The sequence below is a fragment of the Anarrhichthys ocellatus genome, unplaced genomic scaffold, assembly GCF_004355925.1.
Source record: "Anarrhichthys ocellatus isolate YVR2014 unplaced genomic scaffold, GSC_Weel_1.0 scaffold5, whole genome shotgun sequence".
Lineage (NCBI taxonomy): Eukaryota > Metazoa > Chordata > Actinopteri > Perciformes > Anarhichadidae > Anarrhichthys > Anarrhichthys ocellatus.
Window position 1 is genome coordinate 5,883,924 of NW_022280035.1, and position 25,583 is coordinate 5,909,506.

General features: G+C 41.6%; 2 protein-coding genes and 1 non-coding gene across 6 annotated transcripts in view; all 3 read right to left on the reverse strand.

The window, feature by feature from the left end:
* nckap5l (NCK-associated protein 5-like) overlaps positions 1–20,108 on the reverse strand; it is a 37,340-nt gene extending 17,232 nt beyond the window's left edge. For 2 of the 4 annotated variants that reach the window (XM_031844691.1, XM_031844693.1), the window contains exons 1-2: positions 19,428–20,108; positions 3,043–3,128 (exon numbers count right to left, since the gene is read on the reverse strand). The gene's annotated coding sequence lies outside the window, so the exon portion shown is untranslated. Of the gene's footprint in view, positions 1–3,042; positions 3,129–5,442; positions 13,517–19,427 lie in introns of those variants that run through there. The other 2 variants (XR_004212706.1, XM_031844692.1) reach the window with 2 other exon arrangements.
* Positions 20,109–21,724: 1,616 nt separating this feature from the next.
* The window catches only part of kansl2 (KAT8 regulatory NSL complex subunit 2), an 8,986-nt gene continuing 5,127 nt past the window's right edge, over positions 21,725–25,583 (reverse strand). The window contains exons 6-9 of the mRNA XM_031844714.1: positions 25,258–25,421; positions 24,776–24,872; positions 23,421–23,674; positions 21,725–22,035 (exon numbers count right to left, since the gene is read on the reverse strand). Of these exons, the coding sequence (XP_031700574.1) occupies positions 21,802–22,035; positions 23,421–23,674; positions 24,776–24,872; positions 25,258–25,421 (749 nt within the window). The 3' untranslated portion in view covers positions 21,725–21,801. The remainder of the gene's footprint in view (positions 22,036–23,420; positions 23,675–24,775; positions 24,873–25,257; positions 25,422–25,583) is intronic.
* LOC116382695 (small nucleolar RNA SNORA2/SNORA34 family) lies at positions 24,500–24,633 on the reverse strand. Its single transcript, XR_004212731.1, has one exon. It is a non-coding gene; the product is annotated as a small nucleolar RNA SNORA2/SNORA34 family (small nucleolar RNA).

The window sequence follows — 25,583 nt, forward strand, 5'->3', positions numbered from 1 at the left end:
GCACTTTTTACTTCTGGTGACTAGTTGTTCTCTCGAAAACCGATGTTGAATACACTTATTGTAAGTCGCTTTGGATAAAAGCGTCTGCTAAATGACTGTAATGTAATGTAATGGGAACGCAAAGAGAGTTAATGATGCTGCTCTGTACACTGGTGAAGCAAGTATTCAGGGCCTTTACTCAAGTTTACTGAAGTACTAATACCACACTGTGAAAGTACTCTGTTACAAGTTAAAAGTCCTGTATCCTACGCTAAGTAAAAGCGTGTCAGTTCAATCAGGAACATGATTGAATATTATACTATTATTATATATTATATCAATAGATTATTATTACTAATTTGTTTTTGCAAAACAACAGCTGTTCCCTCCGACTGTGAAACTACTTGTGAAAACTGTTGTATTTTGTGTTCTGTGGCTCTGAAGGGAACTTTTGAGAAGTCTGACAAAATAACCCTGATGATGTCATGATGATGTCATGGCGATGTCATCAGGGATTACCTCGGTTGGGGCTCGAGTCTTAAGACTGTTACAAACTGGAGGTCTGGAGTTCAAAAGAAATGTTGCAGTTACACTGTGGGAAATGCAGGTTCCATCGTTTTCCTGACATTTAGAGACTAAATCTCAGGATATCTCGGCCTCTGCGCCATCGATTTTTACCAAATCTGGTCTCTAAATCTGTCTCTTTAAGTCCCCAAACTTTATGGAAGTGTCACTTTAAACCACAGTGGGGGAAAAATTGCAATTTTGCAATAAAATTGAGGATAACGTTTTTTTTATTGAAGATAAGGAGAGACACAAATTGTTTGGATGAGAGAGGCTAGAGGCAGAGGAAAACAGTATAGCAACATTTAAAACAGCCTCATGAGTAAGGCGTCAACGATTAGACCATTAGTTGATTAATTGATCAGTCGATTGAGAGAAAATTAATCTGTATATATTTCCTAATCAATTAATCATTGTAGTCATTTCCAAAGATAACATGCCAAACATTTACTGGTTCCAGCTTCTCAAATGTGACAATTTAAACGCCTTTCCTTTGTGATGTATGTACACTGAATAATACTACATGAGTTTGGGACTGTTTGAGACATTATCTTGTGGAATGTGGGAGCATTTTTGAGCTTTGTAGACCAAACGATACATCAATTAATTGAGAAAATAATCATCAGTTTAATAGATAATGAAACTAATAGTTATTCGCAGCCCTGATGAGATACCTTCACAGGGGAAGTCTAAGTGTAATGCATACTGCCCATTTCTTTTTTTACTGCGACTATAAAAATGATTGCAGCGAATAAAAGAAACAATGCTGTAACAGATAGGAAAAAGGACAAAGGAGGAAGACAAATAAAAGAACAGATAAGACTAAAGGTCAGCATCAGCACAGAGCTTTTTGTTTTGTTCTTTAAAATCCAACCCTCTCAAAAAAGATACAGCAACTAAACGCAACATTGCCAAGTGTAAACAAAGAGCAACGAAGCTCAGCTGTCGCAGCTTGAAGGTCCAATCACTGAACAGCACAGAGAGGCTCATGTGTTCGCCTCCGAGCCAAGTGAGCATGTCCTGCTTTTGTTCTCCAATGGATACCTGAACATGAAGAATGTGAGCTGTGGGGAGAACTAGTGAGCATTCATCAGCACACAAATAAAGTGCAACTTGACACCAGAGGAAAACCAACGTGTCATTTACTGTAAATAAATATCCAAGGTGTCCTCTAAACAAATTACCCAGCAGCAACTTCTGCAAAGGTCGGTGTCACTTTTCATGGGCGTTTTATCACCGAGACAGAAAGTGTTTTTATTATCTTTTATTTTCAGTGATACCAACGAGCACGACGACAAACAAGCAGAGACACCGAGGACAGGAAGTCAGCGATGAATTCATCTTCGACTCTGTCGATTCAGGGAGCTGATTTTAACTACAAACCGTTACACATTCTGTCAATAACGAACAAATAAGATGCCCGGATGATCGGTAGATTGATCATAGTTGATCGCCAGGAAATGAACAGACAGCTACTTTGATAACCGATTAATCATTTAAGGTATTTTTAAATTACAAGTGGTGAAGATCACAAAGTTCTCCAGCTTCTTAGTTGTGACGTTTCGCTGCTAACAGTTAATCCATTATTCCATTAGGCGATTGAAAAATAATGTCAAAAAGATTTTCTGGCTCTAGTTTCTTAAATTTGAGCATATACAGCTTTGTATTGTTGGAAACTGAATGTCTTTGGGTTTTGGACTCAACTAAACATTTAAAGACGTCCCATTGGGCTCTGGGAAACTTTGATGGACGATTTCACTAATCTCTGACATTAAAAGATTAATTAAAAAAACATTTCTGCGATTATTTTGACAATCACACATTCAGTCAAACATTGTCCGAGTCCACCGTCTAAAATGTAACAATTTGCTGTTCTTCTTTGACGTATAAAACGGTAAGTATATAGTGTATATATATACACACACACAACGGTATTGATATACTTTGGTTTGGGACAAACCAGCAAATCAAAAGCTCTATTGTGGATTAAGCAAAACATATTTTGGTAATTGATTTATCTTTTTTGTGACAATTTGCTGCTTTTCTGAGTATTTTGGTGATTTTGAACTTTAATTCCGTCAAAACAAGCTAATTAGAGCTGAAACTACAGCGGTTTATCGATTACTGGATCGGCAGAAAATCATTTTAACAATCAATGAATTGATTCAGTCAATTATAAACATTCTTTTGTTCCAGCTTCTCAGATGTGAGGATTTGTTTCTTTGTCCTGATTTATATCACTGTAAATTGAATATCTTTGGGTTTTGGACAAAACACCCAGATGTTGAGGGCATGTTTCACCTCTGGACGAAACTGAGATCTGATCGATCAAGAAAACAACCGGCAAATTAACCGAGAATGAAAACATCTGCTAGCTGCAGCCCTAAAACAACTATCACCTTCCTCTGGCAGCATTCTTCAGACCAAACGATTAATCTGCTATAGCTAGTTGTAACCCGAGATCAGTGATACAGTTGACTACATGGTGAAGACACTCACCTGTAGTTTCAGCTCTCGTTAGGATCCTTGAAGAGGAGTCAGTCTCCTGTCAGGCACCTCTGTCTCCCAACAACAAAACCAAGGAGCTGAGGGAGAGAAAACACAACGACACATTTAAATAAAGAAATAAAACCTCAGGCTTATCCTTTCTCCATCAGGCTTTCTGGTGAAAATAAAAACAAGATTTGTCCGCTTGGCATGAGATCTTGAAGAGTTAAGCTTGATGGCGGGTGTTTTAGGGTCATCGGGGGGGGGGGGGAAGACGACCAATGTCACCTCTGTTGTGTGGCGGGCAAAGGCTGCAGCTTTCCTTCGATCTCTTAGTTAACAGGAAATCGGGGAGGAGAGGAAGACGCTCCATTGCTCTCGGGAGATACCAGCGCTCGGCAGACGCCAGCAATGCCAAGACCACAAACCCCCCACTCCTCTATCTCGCTCTCCTCCTCTCGTCTTCCCTTTCATCTCTGAGTCATTGTAAAGTGTAATGAAAGAAAGACGGATGAATAATTAAGCAGACACCGCGTTTAAGAACTCCCCCTCTATGTCTCTCTGCCAACACGGGACTGTACACAGTAAGTGCCACACAATGATTTCTTTTGAAAGTTTTCGGTGTAATGTGGGATTCCCCATTAACAGAGTCCCTTGTCAATTATGTTCACTTTGCTACAAAGGTTTCCTTTAGAGCCTAAATGGAACACTCCGTCTGCGGCAGCGTCTCTGCAGCCAGCATTTTGTCTGATCACCTAAGGTATGTTTAGACGCCGAGCCACGGCGTAAACTCTTCATTTCCAAAAGGGTAACACGGCCTGATCCTTTTAGAGCTTGTCAAACTGAAATGGGATTAGAGGTGTTGAGCATCTGCCCTCTCAATCTGGGTTTTAATAGAGTAAGAGCAGATCACCTGGTCTGCTAGTGTCCTCCTCAGTACACCTGGTCCTAAGAAAAGAAGCCGACCGGGATCTGTGTCATGAGAGCACGATCACAAAGACTGCAGATCACAGGGCTCAAAAATTAAAAAGCACAAGAGACCTCGGCCATTTCACATCACCAGCATATATTTGCAGAGGACAGACTTTGATTTCTGACAGCTGGACGCTGAGAAAATGATGAAATATTGAGTGAATGATGCAGCAGAAGACGACGAGTAGCTGAGATTCATGGAATGAGGGCGGAGGGGAAAAAAAAAAACAGTTTCAAAGGCGACTCAGCCGAAGCAGTGAGAAGAAGAAATGCACAAAAGCTTCTTAAATCATGTCAGTCGCACTCTTGGGGATTTGGCAAAGGCAAGGCCGTCTCAGGATATGTCAAACACCACCCTTTCCATCTGCCAATCTGGGAAAGGCGCAGATTGAAGTTGTTGCTGTGTAGACAAAGTGTGTAGGCGGGAGATGTAAACAATGTGACAAAAACTTAAATCCTTACATGGTGGAATTAAACAAGATCAGGGAAGACTGAAAATGTAGGCCAAAGTCTTGTTTTTTCCCTTGTTTTTTTTTTTTTGATGCAGACACACCATCACCACACGATTGTCTGCATCATTAATACTGATAAATATCAAAGAGGAGGAGGGATGTGGGTGACACAGAATCAGGCTGGGGGAGCTCCCTCGGTGCCACTTCCTGTCTGATGTTTGGCTTTAAGAACCGAGACGAATCGTACACAAGCAATATTTGGGATGAGGAGCGGAGGCGGTGGAGAGATAGTGGGGGAGGGGGGGGGAGAGATGGAGGAGGGGAAGGGAGCTCCCTTCCCAAAAAGGCCTGAAAGGTTGGATGCGCGCCATGTACGACTGAGAGCAATCGAACTGATCGCAGGGATGCTTCTGAAAATCTGTGCCAGGCGACCTACACACCCGAGGAGGAAACGCATCACGGGCTCCTCCGTCTCCGATAAAACACAAACTGTGTTTTTGTTTCATCAAACACAAACAACATTTAGGCTGCGCCGTCCACCATCGGCGTACACATTTGGCAGATTTATGACACATTGTTTGCCGCCACCGAAACAACCAGACATTATTCTGCATTTCCTCGGCTAAAATAAAAACAACGCCATGTCGTAAAAGAGCTCCTAAGATGTAAGCTAGCCCACGGATACCAATGCTAAACTAAACACACACACACATGCACACGCACACACAGACCTGCCCTAAGAGTCATCATCAAGTCCATTCATGTTAAGTCAACACCATAAAACCTCACAAAACACGTGTTCCCTCTCTGTCACATCACCTAATAAACAAGTAAAAAATCTGCTGTATTTAGATACAGAAGCTCCATCACAACGGGAAGACACAACTAGAAGCCCAGAAAACACCATGTCAGCTGTAAATATTCAATCAGCATTCACACGTTTACACAAACCCGCCCTCCATCAAGCACACATATTGTGTCAGCTCACCTTCCTCTTGCTGCCTTTTCAGTCATGCAGTCGGCGCATCCAAAGGTCTCCTCACAGCAGAATGAAAGGCACCAGAAGAAAAGGTGAAAAAAAAAAGAAAGAGAGCAACAGAAAGGACACAACCTTACATTTCGGTTTTCCGGCTGCTGTTGCCGCGGAGATTATTTTCCTCCCTGTTAAAAGTGCCGTCACCCTGCGAGCGAGGCGAGGAAGCCGGTTTCCTCTACGCTTCAGCTAGAGAAGGCCTGTCCTTGGGCATGTGCATTGTGTGTGTGTGTGTGTGTGTGTGTGTGTCTGTGCTGTCTGCAGAGGCTGCCATGTCTCCCATTGTTCCAGGGCGAGTGAGGCAGGCTTCCTACCCCAATAGACCCTGCCTACTACAACAGCTGTGGACCAGCCCCCACCTCTCTGCCACTCGCCTTCTCCCCTCCTCCTCCTCCTCCTACAACTCCTGCCCCTCTGCTGCTGGTGCTGCTGCTGCTTCTAAACATTAACCCTGCAGCTGCCGGCTCAGGCCCATAAAGAGGTGGAGAGGGGGGTTGTGTTTCAAAAGAGACCCTACCATGTAACAGACAAAGGAAGTTAACAGAGAGAGGATATCCGACAGCCGGGCTGAACTGACAGCACTTCTGCAGAGAACCATTCAGTGCCCTAGAAAGAAAGCAGGCTCTGTGCTAAGAGGATTGTCTTCCTCAATCACAGTGGTAATACGTGTTGGACTGAGTCCTGTGAGGCTGCGCTGAGGTTGGACTGCTATATGTGACACGTAGAGCGACACCAACGTATCGGCCCGTATTACCTTACTGCAGATCAGTAGATATTGCGGTTTAAAGTCATTTAAAAACAGTGGCACTGTGACATAGTTTGTCCACCAGAGGGCGCTGACACGTTGATTTTTACACAGTAAAATGTCAATTTTAAAAAAAGGCAAATATCAAGGATTAAATGACTTATCAATATTGTTTGTTTACGTTATGCATTTATGTTTAAAGAGATATCAGTATCAGGCTCAAGCATCAAGTATCGGTTGGGTTTTAGTGATATAAGTGAACAGCAGAAAATAGAAAAAGAGGAATGGCATCTTTGCTGTGCAAAATGATTTAAACAATTTGAGGCAACATCTATTTTCCATTATCAATCAATCAATCAATCTATATATCATTTTTATCATTGTCATTTTTCATGCAATAATTCGAAACATTTGTTGGTTAAAACTTCTCAAACATCATTTTCTGCATCTGAATATCAACAGAATATTTGGTGTTTTTCGACTATAATAGCGGACTTTCACTATTTTGATTACATCGATTAACTGAATAAAAACTAGATGCCAGATCAATAATAATCGTTCGTTGCAACCCTTCATTAATATGATTAATCTGCTGATTATCTCGTAGATCAATTGATTGATTGTTTGGCATTTAAAATGAATGAAACCTCTTTTAAGAGCTTGTTTTGTTCAAACACAAAGATACTCAATTTACTCTCGCACAATAAGATATTCAGTTTACAATCATATATAACAGAGTAAAATTATTAAATCTTCACATCTTAGAAGAGATATTTAACATTTTGTTCATTCAAATAGCTCCAGGGTCACCTTGTCACTTTTGTGAATGATTATCACAGCAGCAGCATGTTTCAACTAAACTGTGTCGTGTCTCAACTGGTCAGCAGCACGGAGGCTTTCTAAACGAGTGTCTGATCGCTGCAGGCCCCCCCCCCCCCCCCGTGTGACTCATCTGCTCTCCTAGTTAATGAAGGCGCATCATGCTCAGACATACCAGACACACTAAACTAAGTCTGATGACAAAATGACTGGGCGCCAAGGCAACAACAACAACAACAACAAGAGGAGGAAAACAGGTTTTGGGGTATTGGGGATGTGGGAGGATGAGACGATAAAGTAATAATGGAAGAAAAAAACATCCCAACTGCCGCCTCTGGAAAAAGCAGATCTATATGTATTCAAGTCAAAGTTGAGCTTTTTTCAATTTGACCCTAATTGTGTCGACAAGAGACCTGACCCAAACCGATTTTGCCCCCACAACAGACTTCCTACAGGCAAAATAAAGCGCCCCAGGGTGCTCACATGAATGTCAGTTGTTTAAAGCTATTGTCATTCAGATTGTACCAAAGCAGTCTAGCCAGTTTGGTGAGTATACAGTTTGTCCCAGATTCACAGCAGAAATGCAGTGGAGTACTTGAGTAAAGAACATGTACACAAGTACTGCACTTAAGCACAGAGGTACTTTTGTAGTGTAGTTGAGTATCTCCATTTTATGCAACGTCTTACTTATATTCAACTACATCTCAGCCAAATATTGTTCTTTTTACCACATTTATCTGACAGCTTTAGTTACTTTACAGATTTCACTTTTTTTCTTCATGCCCATCCTGTCCAGTGAAAACCAGGCATCTCCAGATGTGTTGATTTTGAATGTTTTTCATAAACTGAAGGATTAAGTGTTCCGTATACGAGTTGAGAAATTCTCATACTTCTTAAGCTAAACACACTTTTTTAAAACCCTCTTGGATCAGCATGAAAACGCATCGTCACAAAGTCGAACACAGGGCTGCTTTTCTGAGATCACGAGAAGTTGACTTGTCTTTGTACGTGCTTCTCACAGAACAAAGACGCTACAAACACATTACGACCTGATAGAATATGTTGCATTTCTGTAGATTAAACTACCCAACAGTATACGACAGGAGTTATAATCAGCACTGACACAATGACTACTTTTACTTTAAAGTACATTTAGCCGATACTACTTACAGTATATACTTTTACTGAAGTTTTGAATGCAGGGTAGAGGAGTATTTCCACAGTGTGGATCTGAATACTTCTTCCACCACTGCTGAAATGAGAGACGGTGAACTCTGCGTTCAAACAAAAACACAGTGATTAATACAACGTGGACAATCAGCGGAAACCCGAAAGACAAAACACAGCACAGGTCATAAAGACTGAACCACATCAAAGGTAAAAAAAAAATACACCACAGACACTGAGCTTCACATCAAAAATCACCCAGATCAAACGAGCTTGTGTCAAGTGAGGATTTATCCTCTTATTACTGAACACATGTGGCCGTCCTGCCCGGTCTGTCCTCATCGCCAGGCCTCTGATCTCTGTCCACCTAGTGGCTGGGAGACAGACACAACCTGCATGGGAGCGTCACTGCATCCATTACAACTGGTTTTAAAAGATACGTTAACAGTCTGGTGCCCAAATGTACAATGAGGCGTCGTTTTACTTGATGTAATCTTTCTTCCTGTCACTAAAAGATCTCACAATGTGCCAACAATGTAAGAGATGAAGAACAACCTAAGTACATGTACTCAAAAACTGTACTTATGTGCAAAACTGACATACTTGTACTTTACTTCGCCTCCACTACATTTCAGAGGTAGATATTGTACTCTTTATTACTTAATTAAAGTAAGGAGTTTGTTCACAAAAAACCCCATTGTGTCCCCAGCAACTTCGAGCAAAACCCTCTCTGCTGTAAAGATTGTCTAAAGTCTGCACCAATCTAGAGCAGCAGCACGATTGATTTCTTGCAGCAGCACCTCAAAACAGAGTGTGTGGCACAAGACGGCGGCCTAAAACACCTGCTTTATTTATTTGATTCAGCAGGATCATATTCTCGTAGTTTCGCATTTGTGAGAAGAAGAATGCGAGAGCAAATGAAAAGGCTGTAAGACCCGCCTGCTGGTTTCCCATCAGATACAACAGCAACAGAGGGAGGGTTGTGTATAAGAAGAGGACAATGCGTTGATGTTGCACACACATGATGTGAATGGAACAACACACAGTCGCTGTAATCTGTCTCCATCATATCTCTCCATCTCTATTACACAACATTTAACATGAAGGGATGAAATACATTATTTTCAAGAGGCATCCAAGTTATTTGTTTGTTTTTAAGAAAAAACAAAAAAAAGAATTTAAATTGTAAATAGCACGTGATTTTATGTGTAGGCCACATTGCCCAGCCCTCGCTTCATGTGCATCGAGATGTATTCCCCTAGTCTGTTGCTACAGCATGTTGCTTTCATCAACACAGCAACTTTTCAAGCTCAAATTGAAAAGGATTGTTAACATTCTGGAAACAGAGATGAATTACTACAGCAAGCAAAAACTATTTCAAATGTTCATTGAGGCATGTAAGTATTGTTTTAGATGGAGGAATCGGTCTTGTTGTCACCAGCGCAGCACAGAAACAGTTAGCCAATGAATGAAGGACAGTCAGGGGATCGTCATACCTCAGCTGTGTCAGACGTTAACGCACACAGACATCTGTATGGCATGAATGGGACATTGAGGGACCGGCTTCCCTTCTAAGAGGGTCAAAGGCTGAACAGGCCGACATGACCTGAATGAGAGCCGGTCACATGGTCCCCTGGAGCTAACACAAGGCAAATGAGGATAACTCAACATAAAAGCCTTATCGTCACCTCCCTCCGACATCCACTTTCTCCTCAAGTGAGGATCTTCCCCAACTCAACGGTAATGTGGACATAAAGAGAGCCAAGAGCCAATAAAAAACACCTGTGTGGGAAACTTGCCTGGAAACTAAGTGGAAAGAACTGGACTGGATCAACATGTGACTGATTTGAAATTCAATGCAAACAACATGTAAAGCAGGACGTCGCGCATCTTTTTTTGTTTTAAACATGCAGTTCCTCCTGTCGTGATCATGTAAGATGACAACAAGGAAGTGCCTTAACCTCCGAAAACAAAGAACAAAATCATCAAAACAAAAAAGACCGGAGCTGGAACGATTAGTCGATTAACCAATTAGCCGACTGAAAATCAACATTCATCTTTAAGCCCAAAATGATCTGGTTCTGGCTTGTCAAAGTAAAGGACTTGATGCTTCTCTATTTAACAAATGACCCTAAACTGAATACATTTTACTGTAAGACCACAAGTGATTTACACATTGGGCTCTGGGACATTATAATGGTTAGTTTCTAAAGATTAGACACTTTGCTGATTAATTGATCAGTTGATCAACAGAAAAATTAGCAGAAACTATCTTGATAAGATATGAATAGTTTGTCATTTTTCTAGCAAATATTACCAAGTTCAAAGAAACAAAGTGATTGGAAGACGTTACCTTTTGCTCTGGGACATTTTTCTCGACTATTACTTATTACTAAACAAACAGTTGAGAAGATTAACCAGCAGACAGGCCATGTAAAAATACAGAAACCAACGATCCAGTAGCAGATGGTCAACGGTTGTTTGTGGTCACGACGGCTGAAGCGAACTAAATATCTGGGAAGTTCTGAATTAGAGTTGTAAATCAGACTCGAGGGGCACAAACCTCCATTGAGGGGCCGACAGTTTAATGGGCACTGATGGCCACGGCTCCACGACACGATGGAGAGCTAATCCACCGACAAGAAATGTGACACTCGGGCCTCGGCGAGGAGATGTGCAGGGTTTAAAGCCGGGGCCGTAAACACCCCGGCGGTGTCGGTGGAGGCCTCTTGTGTTAATTTGCATGAAGCCTCGGCTCAGTCGGACCTCATTAGGAAGTCGGGAGCTGAAGACGGCGAGCCATCGGTGGCTTTGTGAACTATGTTCGCTGCTTGTGCCGCGCCAGGAGAAATGACCTTCACATGTAGAGCTTAAACGATTAAATCGATCAAGACGAAATAAATTGGCAGCTATTTTGATTTTCAAGTCATTTCTTAAATAAAATTGCTGGTTGCAGCCTCTTAAAAATGAATATTTACAGGATTTCTTTGCCTTCTCTGATATCAAGGTGAACACCTTCAGGTTTTGGACTGTATCTTAAGACAAAACAAGCAGGTTGAATAGGCCTGTAAGACAGGACAGCACTTTATTTATCCCCAGATCCCTAAATTATTGTGCAGAACAAAGAGTGCATCAATAAACATGATGTATATACGCAATGCCAAAAACATAGGTCTAGATATGCAAGTGGCAGTAGCTATGTATGAACAATACCACATGGGAATCGGATACAAAGCAGAAGCGTAGCACCCACCCTCTGGTTCCCTGTCAGGTGAACACCGTTAGCTCGGTCAGGTTTGCCGTAGTTTTGTACCGTTAGCTACAAGCTGTCAGCTCAGGCCTGGCCATGATGAGGGCTGTTGAGAGGCAATCGAAATGCTCCCAATCTCGTATCTTGCGCCTTTTACCAATTAATTAATTAATTAAGACAACTATTCAGATTAATCAATTGTGAAAATAATCATGAGTTGCAGCCTTATTCTCAACTTTCACTCCAGAGCTACAGTGATCTTTAGAACCCCCTCACATGTAAAAAAAGATTTAAAGTCTGCTTCTCCAGTTCACTTCTGCAATCATAAAAGCCCAGTAATGAAAACCATTTGTCCTGGCCTCTATTAAAACGCAGGTTTCATACCACCGTAAATACTCCACACGTCCCCCCGCCAACCAGACTACGAGCTGTGTAACCAGACTGACATTTTGTCCAGCTGCACACTACATTTCCATGAGAGTCAGCAAACGTCTTTAATACCCGATTCCTCGGCGAGTCATATATGCTGAACCCTGACATGCCTGGAAAATATGTGGAGCTTGAACAAGACATGCTGGTGAGGAGAACAGACAAGTTAATCCAGGTCATCCCGTCCACTTCTATAGAGCTGCTATAGTAGCTCACTGTACATTTCTGGTATCGTGACGCTGACTCACTGTTATCACCACGGTAACTGTAGTAGATTAACATGATAACCTCTTCTGCGAGGATCAAAACGTGTCAAATCAGCCCGACTACTGACCAATATCGGCTCCCTGGAGGGCTGTAACGGCTCCTGTGTTCGTATTAACTAGTCATGGTACGGTGGTCGTGGTGAGCGACACGTGATGATTGGCATGCAAAGTCAGTCACAACATGGAAACACATCCAACAAGCGAACGCACAGTCAACGGCATCAGCCAGATGACGATGGATGAATGTTTTGTATACTTTCAGTGTTTTAATATAGCCATCGTGGAGCTTATTGAAACACTCATAATGCACAAGTTATATTTTTATTATACTACGTATTTTGCATATTGAACTTTATAGCATTAGAGGTGTTTTTCAGTTGTAAAGCCTATTGTGACATGTTGTGTTTGCTCCATTTCTGTACAGCGTAATACAGAAGTGTTTGAAATGCTCCTTACTTTCATGAAAATAGTTTACCAAAGTAGCCAGTCGACTAAATGCTACTTCAGATCCAAGCATGAGGACTGTGTCCGTCTTTGGCTCTCTACTACTGTCTGCTCAAAATAAATGGAAAGAAACGTATCCTTTAAGCATTTGTTTTTGTTTCTGCTATATTTAACTCTCTCAGAACCGCGACTCCAAAACCGGGGTTTGAACCAAACAGAGACTCCTGTGCAGCGTTACATGTAGCTCACTGGGGTGAAAACATTAAAGAGCTGCAGAAACATACAGCACCAGGTTTTTGTGGAGTAGAAAGCATAATATTTGCCTCTGAATTGTTTTGAATGAGGTAGCACAAAAGTACAAGTACCTCAAAACTGTACTTAAGTCCTATACTTGATTTAATGTAAATAGTTACGTTCCACCACAGAGTACTCCATTCATGAGCAGGATTAATAAACCCAACTATCCAAAATCACAAATACCTGAAGCCAGGTGAGCTAAACAGCCGGACCAGGTTGAACTTCATGACAGACCAGATAAAAAGAAGGTCTAGGAGGAGCGTGAGCGGCCAGGCGATGGGCAGTGTCTCCACATCTGGCCACCAGCCGCAGCGGCTCAAAGTCAACCAGGAGTCGGCACACTCATCATCCACATCCTTTTCCCAAGGTCTGGCCAAGGGGAAGACCTATTTATGATACAGAATCCAAGATAATATGGAGGGTTATATATGGAGATCCTTATTCAGGCCTCCAAACGATCTACTCTCCATCACACCGGCAAACACGACCCACATGGGAAGATCGCTGATGTTTTTCGAGACATATAGGTTGGAGTTGTGAAGCAGGAAACTCGTGAGGATTTAAAAAACACTGAAGCAGCAGCGGTTCACTGAAGCACCTTGTGGGAGAGGGTTTAGGGATTGAAGGGGGGGGGGGGCTGCATAAAGCTCCTCCATAACAAATTTATTTTAAGACAAATGAAAATAAACTGTAGGGGTACACACAGGAACACTGTTGAGATACAAGGCAGCCTGCCTATAGACAAAATACCTCCCACTGCCGCTGTTATTCTTCATCTGCACAGTGTTAATCCAAGTTATCACGGGTCATAAACCTCAGCGTGGAATATAATAGGTTGTGTGGGCATAAAAAGACTGAATAAAATGATGGCTTCTTAATGCTTTTTTTGTCCAAACAGGACATGGCGGGGACCCGGTTTGCTTGAATTGATTAAAGCTAAATTCTTAGCCATATTTTCTTTGGCCAGACTGATGAATTGAATGTTTGTTGCAGCTGCAGCAGCTAAAGCAGTGTTTTGCCAACTTGTAATGACCGCAGATTCCTCTGTAGGGTGGGCTTTGAATAAGTGTGAGCTTTTTGCTCTCTCTCTCTCTCTCGTATACTATTAGGATTCCTTAATGTGAAGATGGAGAAGACAAGTCCTGCGCTTCTGAGTTGTTCCGACTTCTTCTGCCGATATTCTGCATGCAAATAATCCCGATAAGACTCGAGTGGAGGTGGCTCGGCTCGGAGGAGACAATGCAGGAGAAGATAATATCCCTTTGATGTGAACATCTGCATTGTGTAAACAGTCCTGATGCCGAAGCTGAGCCCTCTGTCAGTCCTCCCTCCTGCTGTGAGCTCTGCTGTATCGCGCCGACTCAGCGGGGTAATTAATGAATATTTTGCGATGCTAATGCAGGCTCCAGAAGTGCCTTTGGTGTATAACCATGGTAACTACAGTACCTACAAGCATCAGCCAGCGGAGTGATTAAACTCATCGCTGATAAGGTCTCAGCCCCAGCCTGGCCCATCTTCAAAGCATGGTCGTTTATACAGATGGGAGGAGGGGGGGATGGTGATACTGAAGAGATAGGCCGACTGCAGGAGGCTCTGACTCGTCTGCGCACCCCGACCAGACTTCAAACTGACTACATTACTGTCCCGTTGCTCTTTCCTCGCTGTAAAGCTGCTGAACTACGACCTAATAAAGTGATATTTCACAGACGGACTGACCTTGACAGTCTGTAAGGTCTTTTTTTCCATAAAACTTACATGCTTTTTGCCTCAGGTTGCACGACTAGTCTAATAACTAGGGAACTATTTTGATAATTGATTGTCAAGCAAATATAGCAACAAAAAAAGACCGCTAGCAAGACTGTACACTACTAGTTTGATACAAGACATTTGAAGACGTCAAATTTGACTAATTTTCAACGATTAATAAAAACGATTCATCTTTAGCTGCAGCCCTGAAACATATAGCTACACAAAGCAGCAGGGCTGCAGCTAATGATTCATTTTATTATTGATCCATCATTTAGTCTATGAAATGGCCATAACAAGTTCCCAGAGTAATGTGTGATGTCTTCAAATGATCTGTTGATCAACCAATTGAATAATCAATTAATTATTTCAGCTCTAAATTGCTGTAAGAGTGAGAAGATGAGAATCTTTTTATTGAAAAATGCCTCAAATGATGAATCAACTATCAAAGTAGATCAACTATGACTATGACTGGCTGCATGAATTAACAGAGGTGAAGAAGAATGTGCTTGTTGTGGTGCTTCCTCATTTTCATTTCCTCTCGTTTGCCATCAGGCTCGTTCATCGATACCTGCTTAAATCACCTGTATAATTATGATCAAGACCTGGACTTATCGTTTCAACTGTATCATGTTCGGTGGACTGCAACGCCTATTAAATAACCAAAACCAGTTAACAGGAACAACGGCCAAATTAAACACTCACTCCATGCCACGTTTCCCCTCTCTAATAAAGTCTGAACACCGTCTGTGGCTGCAACAAGATGTGGGACACAAAGGCGTGCAAGAACATCTGTGAACAATTAGAGGCGAACAGAGCGAGCAAGCACTTATCCTGCCCATTACACTTGAATAAGTCACTGGCTCGGCTCTTCATGATGTAATGCGGCGCAGCTTGGACATGCAATCTCAAAAGTTGCGCTGGGACAGAGCCTCTCACAAAAAACTTCAATCAAGTTCAAACACGGAGCACACGGTCCATAAATGTGATGCAGCGAGCGGAGAGCGGAACCACATTTATCTGCAGCTCTGAGGTCATTCCTCGGGGACAAAAAAACATCCACAGCGCCAGTGGGTCCTTGTGTTCTTGATGAAATATTTTTCCGAATGTGACATGTTCATTCTTAAATCCTCCCCAGCCTCTCAAAAGAAGAAGAAGAAGCAATAAGTTCACCCAATCAACAGAGTAAACTTTGAATTTACGCTGCCGTATCTCTGTCCTCGTGGTTGATTTGAAAGGTCTCCCTCCACTCCAGAAATGTGTTTTGCTTATTCTTTCTTCACTTGGATGTTTAACCTTCACTGTGCAGGATTGGGTTTGGTGCCAGAAGACTGCTGGAGGAGGGGGGGGGGGGGGGTTCACCTTAAATCTAAGTGTAACACGTGTTCGAACAAGACGAGTTTGTGACATTACAGCCAACCAAGTAGACAGAAATATTAATGTAGGTGGGTGGGATTATAATGTGGGCAAGAACCAAAGTCAGCTGGTTTTTGCCCACATTTCTCATTTGAATTGAGCTTTCTCAGTCAACTCAAATGAGAAATGTGACTCTGGATATTTTAAAATTCGAGGAACGAGTCTTAAGAATTTATAAATCTGCTGATTGAACTTTTTTGTGGAAAAACAGACATAAATTATTATTATATGTTTTGGGAACTCCACAGATTTTACACATTTTAAATGTTTGTTTACTTGAGGAGAACTACTAAGGTCACAGTGATATCACTTGAGGAACCGTTGGTTGGGGTTTAATGATTTGACAAGAAAAAAAAAATCTGTGTGTGGAGTTAGAAAGAAGTGAGCTACCAGACGTCTGTAGCACGCTCCTCATCTTTGCAGCAAGCTAAAGGCTACATTAGCGGCTATTAGCATTTTTTAAAAGATTATTTTTTTGCCTTTATATGATTGGACAGATTGATAGACAGTAAGGAGATGAGCTACTACTACACCAAGCAGCTACTAGCATATAGCACACCCAAACCTCAGACTAAACTGTCGGCAATTGAGTTGCATTTTGGGTAATGTAGGTGGAAGGGTTTGACAAAGAAAAAAGCAAAGCAAACCCTATCGTTTCCCTTTATCAGGAAACGAGTCCATCACTTTGTACCAGTCATGAGGTCACTGTTTTAATGCGTCTTTGTGCCATGAAGTCTACCAGGATTTCATACATTATATGCTGTATTTGTCTGCAATGGCCAAAACCAACAAACTACAACATTACATCAACATGCAATTTGGAAAAGGCACGATGGATACGTCATTTTTGCAAAGATTCATCGAGCATTTTACAGGAGATCTTCAGTGAAACTTAAAGATTTTACGGCCTGAACGCCGGCGAGAGTCCAAACAATCCTTCCATCCTCATTTCTTTTAACCTAAAGTTTGGTCTTTGTTCAGAAGACGATGAGACAATCATGAGCTTGTATCTGGCCTAAAACCAACAGACACAGATCATTAAGCGTGGATGTTTTTCCCCCCTTTAAAAAGGACTCTGGAATAGCAACACAGCAACATTGTAGATGTCTTAATTCTTGTTTAATCTCAGAAAATGCCTCACAATTTATTGAGATTGCCGGCACATGTTTATGGCCGATAAAATCCCTAGCAATGTGAAAACAAAGAACAAACAATCCACTCCTCATGACTAGAATGCCATTCAGAAAATGTGGTATCACATTTACTGAATAGCAGCATTGTTAAAGTATGATCCAGCAACACGTATTCACTGCCAATACTGCTCCAAGTACGTTTGTGTAACATGGGCACCAATCCAGTCCATTACTTTGAGGGGAGCACCCCTAACACAGCATAAACTATTCATCAATTATTTTTCAAACAAAAAGGCCAAACATTCCCCCGCTAAAGCTTCGCAGTTAGTGAGGGTTTACTGCTTTTCTTTGTGTTGTATGATCGTTGAGTTTGGTCAGACAAAACAAGCAATTTGAGGAAGTGACCTTTGGTCTTTAGAAACTGTGACAACCAGTTCTCTAAAGACAACAGGGATTAGTTGTAATCCATGTATTAGTTTGGCGCTACGAACACCAAACTCCATCCACCTGTTTTGATGCAAATGTTTTAATTTGTGCATTCAAAAAAAAAAAACCTGAGTGAGAGTGGAGAAACTAAGTCAAATTAATTGTGACATATATGAAGCATGTGACCTAAACATCCTTTGAAAACACTAAAAATAACAGCTGACGTAAACATCCGATCTGTGTCGACCGACGAGACTATATGGTTCCCTTTCTTAAACCAATGAAACAAACATAAAGTCCACACGTCTGTGTAGTTTTCCACCACTTGAGATTCGACTGGCGCGCTTCTAATTACGTCGTGTCATGTGACAGTACTGTGGATGGAAACGTGCATTCATTTGCATTATCTTTTGCCAAATTCGCTGGAAAGATTTGGATGGAAATCTGTCTAAGGACTGTTTTCACTTCCTTTTCCTCTCACTGTCTGGCGTTTACAGATCAAGCCCAACCAAGACTACATTTTTGAGGCTGATATTGCTTTGGAAGTTTAAAAAAAAAAAGTCGTAACAACATCTTAATGCAGATCCCTTGGATTTCTTTTGTTTCAATTGTGACTAAAAATACATACTGAGTGGAACATCTTACAATGTAAACATCTCTGGTGTACAAACTATGTAATGGTATCAGTTATCTACCATAATACACAGATACTGATATATTCAATAATTTAACAAAGCAGATACATAAAATACTAAAAATGCATTTATGTTTTTATCTCCTTAGAATCTACGAATACCTAAATATTTCCCATTTCCTAAACAGGTCCCACTTCACCGAATGATCTTCTCTCAGTTTTGTGTGATGCATGCAAGTTACATATAATTAGATCTCGTTAGTTTGAGATGTCACAAAGTCCTGCTACTACACTTCTTAAACTTTCCCCCTTTTAAAAACATCCTGCAAGCATCAAACTGTGCACAAACATTATTCTGCACAGTGAAGCTCAAACATCCATGTGATGCAAATATATGCACATTTCTAAGTGGAGGGGAACTTTAAACCAGCCGGTATAAACAGACTGACATCCCTGCAGACTAGTGATAAGGCAGACATTGATCAAATGTGTTTTATCCCTAAAAACGATCCTCTCTCCACATTATATAAACCAGGGTGGTCTATCCTCCACTACACCCCTGCTGCAGACATATTCACACCTTAATTCATTCATTATTTGGTTGATTCAAGCCTGGTGAAGGTGTACCACTGTCTCTGGGTTATATTTCTATCAATAAAGAAATGCTTCTTTTCATCGTCATTGTGAGAAGAACAAATAGATGTACCGTTAGGATGTCAGTTCCCTTTTCCATGTTCCCCTTTAAGGTTTCACCCCTTACAACGAGGCTAGAACTGCGACGGGGCTGCTTTCAGATAGCACGTTGTTCATGCAACTCAACAAAAAACATACTTCGGCTCAGAAAAATGACGTTTTTTTCTCTCTGGGACAGGCCCTCGAAAAAGAAAACCAAACCCTGCACCGACATGCGTCCCCTCCGACACGTTCATGTCGTTACGCCCTTGCGTTTCTCCCACAAACGGACAAACCCCGTTGGAAAACACCGGGGCGTTCAACGTTAAAGAAAGATACCCACACGTTTAGCTTGAGGCTGCAGCCGTTCAGACCGTCGCTTCACCGGTAACTGTTAAATCAATGAAAAGCATGCCAAGAGCCTCTGTCGGTATTCCAACAATTATCGCGACCAAGCGGACACGAAACAGCATTTTCCTGGTTTTTCAAAACTCACCTCATTTGGTTGGAAACTGTCGAAGACGACGCTGCCTCTGTAGGATTAATAAAAGACAGAAATATACTAGTTTTCCTTTTTAAACGGGTCTATCTTGTGCTCATTTGTGAAGCGTCCTCCACTGCAGCAGCAGCCGCTTTCTAATCTCTGCCTCGGCGTTTAGTGTTTTGGGTTGAGGAAAAGTGATGTCATTGCATGAAATTGCATTACCCGCCCCAATTTTTTTTTCTTTTTTTGGGGAGGCTGTCCCCATGCTGCCAAACATAACTTCAATATACTTTTTTTTTTAAAGTCATTGGCATACTTTCAATATATTCATATTACTGAACTGAATCCGTATACTCCGTGTGTGTGTGTGTGTGTGTGTGTATTGTGTTGTAAGCCAATCAAATAGTGAATTGTTAGTATTTTGGGTGTGCTACCCAATCACATTTGTTCATGCTTATTGGATTTTGGGTCAAGCCCTCCAACGTGAATCCCTTTGTTGAAGCACAACCTTTACCTAATGCACTTTAAATACCATCTGGAGATCATTAAGTTCAACAAATGTATCAACTTGTTTATTTGTGGATGCAATATGAGTGTCCTACTTTTATTTAAAACAGATGGAGTACAATTTAAGGCAATTGAAGACACAAAGAAACCATCCACATGCTGACAAGTATAAATGAATGTATTGTCTAGTAAACTATTGGACTGTTTACATATTCTGCAAATGGAGCCGCAGAGGTTTTTCATCTGTAGGAGCATCTACTGCAGCAGACACGATGTCTTGGAGTGAATTATCAGTGGCGTCTTCTTTTCCACCTCCCTCAACCTCTGACAACACCGAGGTGGAAGAACAGGAAGTTAGGAGGACGGTGGTACATTTACTGCTCTGCTGTTGTGACTAAAATAAGGTGTAAATTCCAGCCAAAGAATGCTCCGCTTACGTGTGTTGTTGTCATGGCTGAAATTCCTACGTGTGTGTGTGTGTGTGTCTGAGATGGAGTACAAGAATGTGGAGACACAACACAAATGATTTGTTTCTTTACTGACTTGCTTCACTGGTTTGTTTTTGTAACATCTTGCTTCTAAGCATGTTCATATTTTCGGGCAGAGGATGGTTGAGAGGAGTGTGGTGAAATTGTTTGGTCATCAGTTAAAAACAGCGGTCCTACATCACACAGTGGAGTCTCAACCATCTTAACATTCACAGAATAGTGGATGGAAAGGTGCAGACATTTGCATTTTCTTTTGCAATTTTTTTTGAGAATTAAGTTAAAATGTGCAGTGTATTTGGATGGAAACCAGGCTCAAGACAGGCTGCATCAAAATTCTGACAATGATGGAAATTTGTCCAAACTCCCACAATGTGAAGGCTGCTACAACCAAAGGCTACAAACCAATCAACGTGCTGCAACGACAGACAGGACCACATACTCTGTTCAGTATTTAGTTTAGTCGGATTCTATGAATACAAATAAAGATTTGTTTAGATTTCAGTCAGCCAGATGTTAGACAGCTGGTTCAGACGACGGGGAATTGAGGTTAAAGTGTAAACCGACGCTTTAATTCCCAGTAAGACCAGGGGATAAAGAGCACAACCAGAAATTTCTTAATAGGATTTAAATCTTAGTCTACTGTTATTTTGCAGTGTGAGAGGTTGTTTTACAGTTTAATGTTCCATTAGGATATATTTTTTTTTCCCTGGGGTTTTAATTAATGTGTAATATAATGTATTAATGTTTTGGTCAATCAGCATTGGTTGATAAAGATGGGAACACCGTCATTTTCATGTTTTTGTGGATGAAGAAAATTAAACCTGTAAATAAATGTAACAAAAGAATGTGGAGGATTTACTTTTAGTCAACAGTAGAGAGATGACAGAAAATGATGAGAGAGATGTCATGCAACAAAAGGTCATCAGACAGACTTGAACCAGGGATATTCAGTTCATAGTCAGCGCCTTGAACCTCTGAGCAAACAAGATAAAGATAATCACATCAAACCATCTCAATCCATATTCCCCTCTTTTACCGGGACATGACTGGCTTCACTCTTTTTCAAGGTTTTTTGATGCACTACAGCCAAAGCTGGTTGATCGTTTTCCTACATTTTACAAGCAGTGACGTAAGCAGAGAAATTTCATTAAATAGTTTGAGTTGACCGATGAGGAGATCCCTTCCCAACATGCTCCCAATGTACAAGAGGAGGGACAGAAGACACGGTGCTGATTGTTTAAAAACTATATTCCAAAGTTTTATCTGAAGCCAACATGCGTGTACATCTTTTTAGTATGAAAGTCCTGACAAAGATTGTGACCAATATTTTATTAGAGCCATACATTACATACAATGAACAGTGTATGGACACAAGCCTTCCAAAGAAAGACTCAAGATGGCCCCGACTGAGAGTTAACCTGATCATGCATGATGGCATCCATGTCTCTTTCTGAGAGCTCCTGTCCCGAGGCGTCCATGTCCACCTGGTCTGGGTCTTCTCCAGTCAGGATGTCCATCGGGCCCTCGGCGATGGCTCTGATGGTCTGGTCCTCCAGGGCCAGGGCCGTGTCAAACTGGAGGGGGGACGGAGGACCCTGCATACCGTCCCCTTCCACATCCAGGTCCTGTACAATAGGATGAAATCTAAAGCTTAACATAACACTTGTAGGAGCCATTTGAAGTTGTATGTATATACGTTTTTATTTATGTTTACACCTCCGACCACCAGGCGGAGCGTCCTCGGTTTGGGATAATTAGATCAATGCAATCAGCTTCAGGTGTTGCTGCTTTGTAAGCATGCAGTTTTTGAGCTTGTGATCCAGCATTATTTTATGCCCAATTCTGTGTTCATACTTTTTTATAAAATGTTGTACAATAATAAAACTGCAAATTGTGAGCTGCAGAGATTTGTGGAATAAATCTAAACTTTTGATCATCAGGACATCACAACTAAAATCTGACCGTAACAGCCTGTCAAGTGGCTTGTTACGGGTTGTAAACAGTCACTACACTTAGAAACAAGTCATTTGCTTCTTCTAAAAAGGTGCCGGTAGTAGTAGTTCAAGGGTGTAGCAACCTTTTCCCTGATACATTTTTATGGATCTGGTCTTGTTCACACCGATTTTATACAAACAAAGCAAGAGCTTAAGTCCATCCATCAATCTATATATCAACAATTTACAATCATTTTGAATTCTCGCAAAAAAAAAAAAAAACAACCCAATTCCACTATCACACAGCGGACCAGGTCGGGTTGTTCAGTTACGCCGGAAACACACCAAGCGAAGTGCGGCTTGCCACAATGTTTCTGCTGCCGGGAGGCGTGTTCATGCACTTCAGGCAGGAAAGAAACCTTTGTAACACAGCTCGACATGTCACAGGACTCTGTTTACTCATTGGTTTATGGGTATTTTCTGGCTGCAATTTGCCAACAAAAGTCATACTATCCAGAACTTTCAGTTTGGCCGCACTGCACTGCAGAATCAAACGGTTTTAGCTCGCCAAATTTGGAGCAGCAGCCACAGCTTTCCATAGACGTCGCACTGTGGCTCGCCGCAGGCCACACTTTAACCACCGCTTGGTGCATCTTCGGCTTCAGGGTGTTTTCAAAGCTACGTAATCAGCCGCTGGTTCGTTTTTGCCCCCTTTGTTCACTTTTAGAAGTCGCCTCAATCCCGTCACAAACAAATGTCTCAGTTCTTTTGTTGTGGGAACGTGGTTCTGATTCAACTTCATAGTGTACTCTGAAAGTTTGCGCTAAACAGCTCCTGTAGTGTATCGAGGTCTGAGCCAGGCAAGCAACTAAGTATTGCCTTCTTGAGATTTGACAAAAACAGGGCTCTGATCACTGAGCAGTACAGACTACGCAGGAAAACGCACCAGCAGACGTTACAGTAGTTGTGAAAGCACCCAAACACACCAGCAATCTTGCCTAACAATAAGTGTGGCACTCACATTTTTAATACAACGCATACAGATTAGAGGACACTGGTATGTCATGTCTACGTACATCACTGAACTCTAGGGGGAGGCTCTCTGTGGGCTGAAGCTCGGCCGCACTCAGATACATGTCTCTGGTTGCAGTGGTGATCTGCTCCTGTGGGGGAAGCTCCTGCTCAGGCTGGTACATGGGGGGAGGCAGGGTGAGGTGAAGCGGGCAGCGAGGATCATCGGACTGCCCCATGTGCACGGGGCTTTCACATGGGACGTCTTTCAGGCCCGGGCACATTTTGAAAAGCACCTGATTGCCGTCCTGGAAGATGTCTAAGTGTCTGGGTGTCAAGGACAATGACGCACAATATCCAAACACACGCATTCAAAAAAAGAGAACTGCTCCCATTTAAAAAAATAACTAAATTTAAACTAAATTCTGGCCTGTGGTTTTGATTAATGGGACATTTTAACCTCACGAGTTAGTATAATAAGTATTATTGCAAGTACTAAAATCATTCCAATGAGTACAATCTTCTATACGGCGCCACCAACAATTATTTCGGAATCGATTATTCTGACGATTATTTTCCTGATTAGTCAATTGATATAAATGACTGATTTAGTGATTATTACAAAGTTTTTGTTTAATAGTGTATTAGTTTAAGAATTATTTTACCCCAAAGAAATATTTTTATTCTAAATATTACAGAAAGGTACGGGACACAGAGCTCTCCAGGATGCTTTCGCTTTGTGCGTAGCAGTTGTACTGCTCTGATAAGCCTTTCCCAATTTGCAGACTTTAGAGGGTCATTGAAATGTTCTTTTTGGGGTTACAGCTTGTTCTCCAGGGGAATGCATGCTCTGACCGGATGCAGCCACCTCTTTCAACCAATGTATTTTTGTCATCTATGACGTCAATTATGCAACGCATCGCTCCAGCTCTATTGCAAAAGGCTTGACTGTAATGCCCGAGTGGCTTTGTACAACTTCCCCCCCCCAACTAAAATGACAAATAGAAGCACACAAAGTTAAGTACTTGCAATATAAACTATTTTCTTGTTGTTAGAAGAGAAAAATCTAGAACGTAAATCTTGTTGAAAATATGAGACTACCTCCAATGATTTGGGGTAAAAAGGAAGGCAGGTGGAGAAGGGATTTTGTTCCTTCCAACTGAATAGATTAGTCCCTTTATAACTCTGGGAAAAATCAACAGACCACAGGAAGGAGTTCATGTAGGCACCCTTGGAAACCAGCAGCTACTGCAAGCTGCTGGTCTTGATCGAGGCCATGGTGGGTTTTCCACTTCAGGGTTAGTCAACTCAGAGTTCATGGTATATTAAACCCGCTTTCTGAAACAGGGCACAGGTTGTTGTATATGTAAACCAATCACACTATGTTCCAGACACATAATGAAAACATCATTGAGGATACGTGAGATGCAGTGACGGGTCATGGGCAGGCAGGGGTTGGTACATCGGGTTCCCTCCTCAAAGGAGATGCACTTCTCCTGCAAGGTTCTCGAGTGTGGCTACAACGGAGTAAAGAAGAGTCAAATAAAGTCAAAACACAATCTAGAATTTCCTTTATAACTATAATCACCCTTTAAAAAACATAATTCCTGAATGTTAGGAACAGCCCTTTATGCTGAACATTCTAGATGTTTTTGATGGGCTCAGTTCTCTTCAGAAAGGGCCGGTGCACCAAATTACAAAGATATCATTTGCTAAATGAGTATAGGGCTATATATAGCACACACGTACACTAGGATGGCCGCGGAAATTTTAGACATGGATATCTTGAAACCTGTACAAACAAACTTGAAACTATTTTCAAGGCTAGATACCGGTTGGTGAAGTGACCCTTAAACATTAGTTTGAAGGCTTCCTAGTTTCACTACTACTGCAATGTCATACCTGAGAAGCTCCTTCTGTCACAGCCTGCCTCCTCTCCCTGAGCTGCCGGTGCAGCAGGGCTTCCACGCCGTACCGACGACGGTATCGGCGCAGCGCTTTGAGCTTCTTCAGGTTCTCCCTCTCCTTCATCGACAGACCTTCAGGCCCCGTCAGCAGACTGCTCCCTGACAGCAAGATAAACAAGTACAGATGACGCTCAGGGCTGTGAGTTTGTAAACATGAAAGGGTATGTGGGGGATTTTCTACAAAGAACTGTTGAACAGGTATGTAAACAAAGCCAAAAAAAAAAAAAAAAAAAAAAAAAAAAAAAAAAAAAAAAAAAAAAA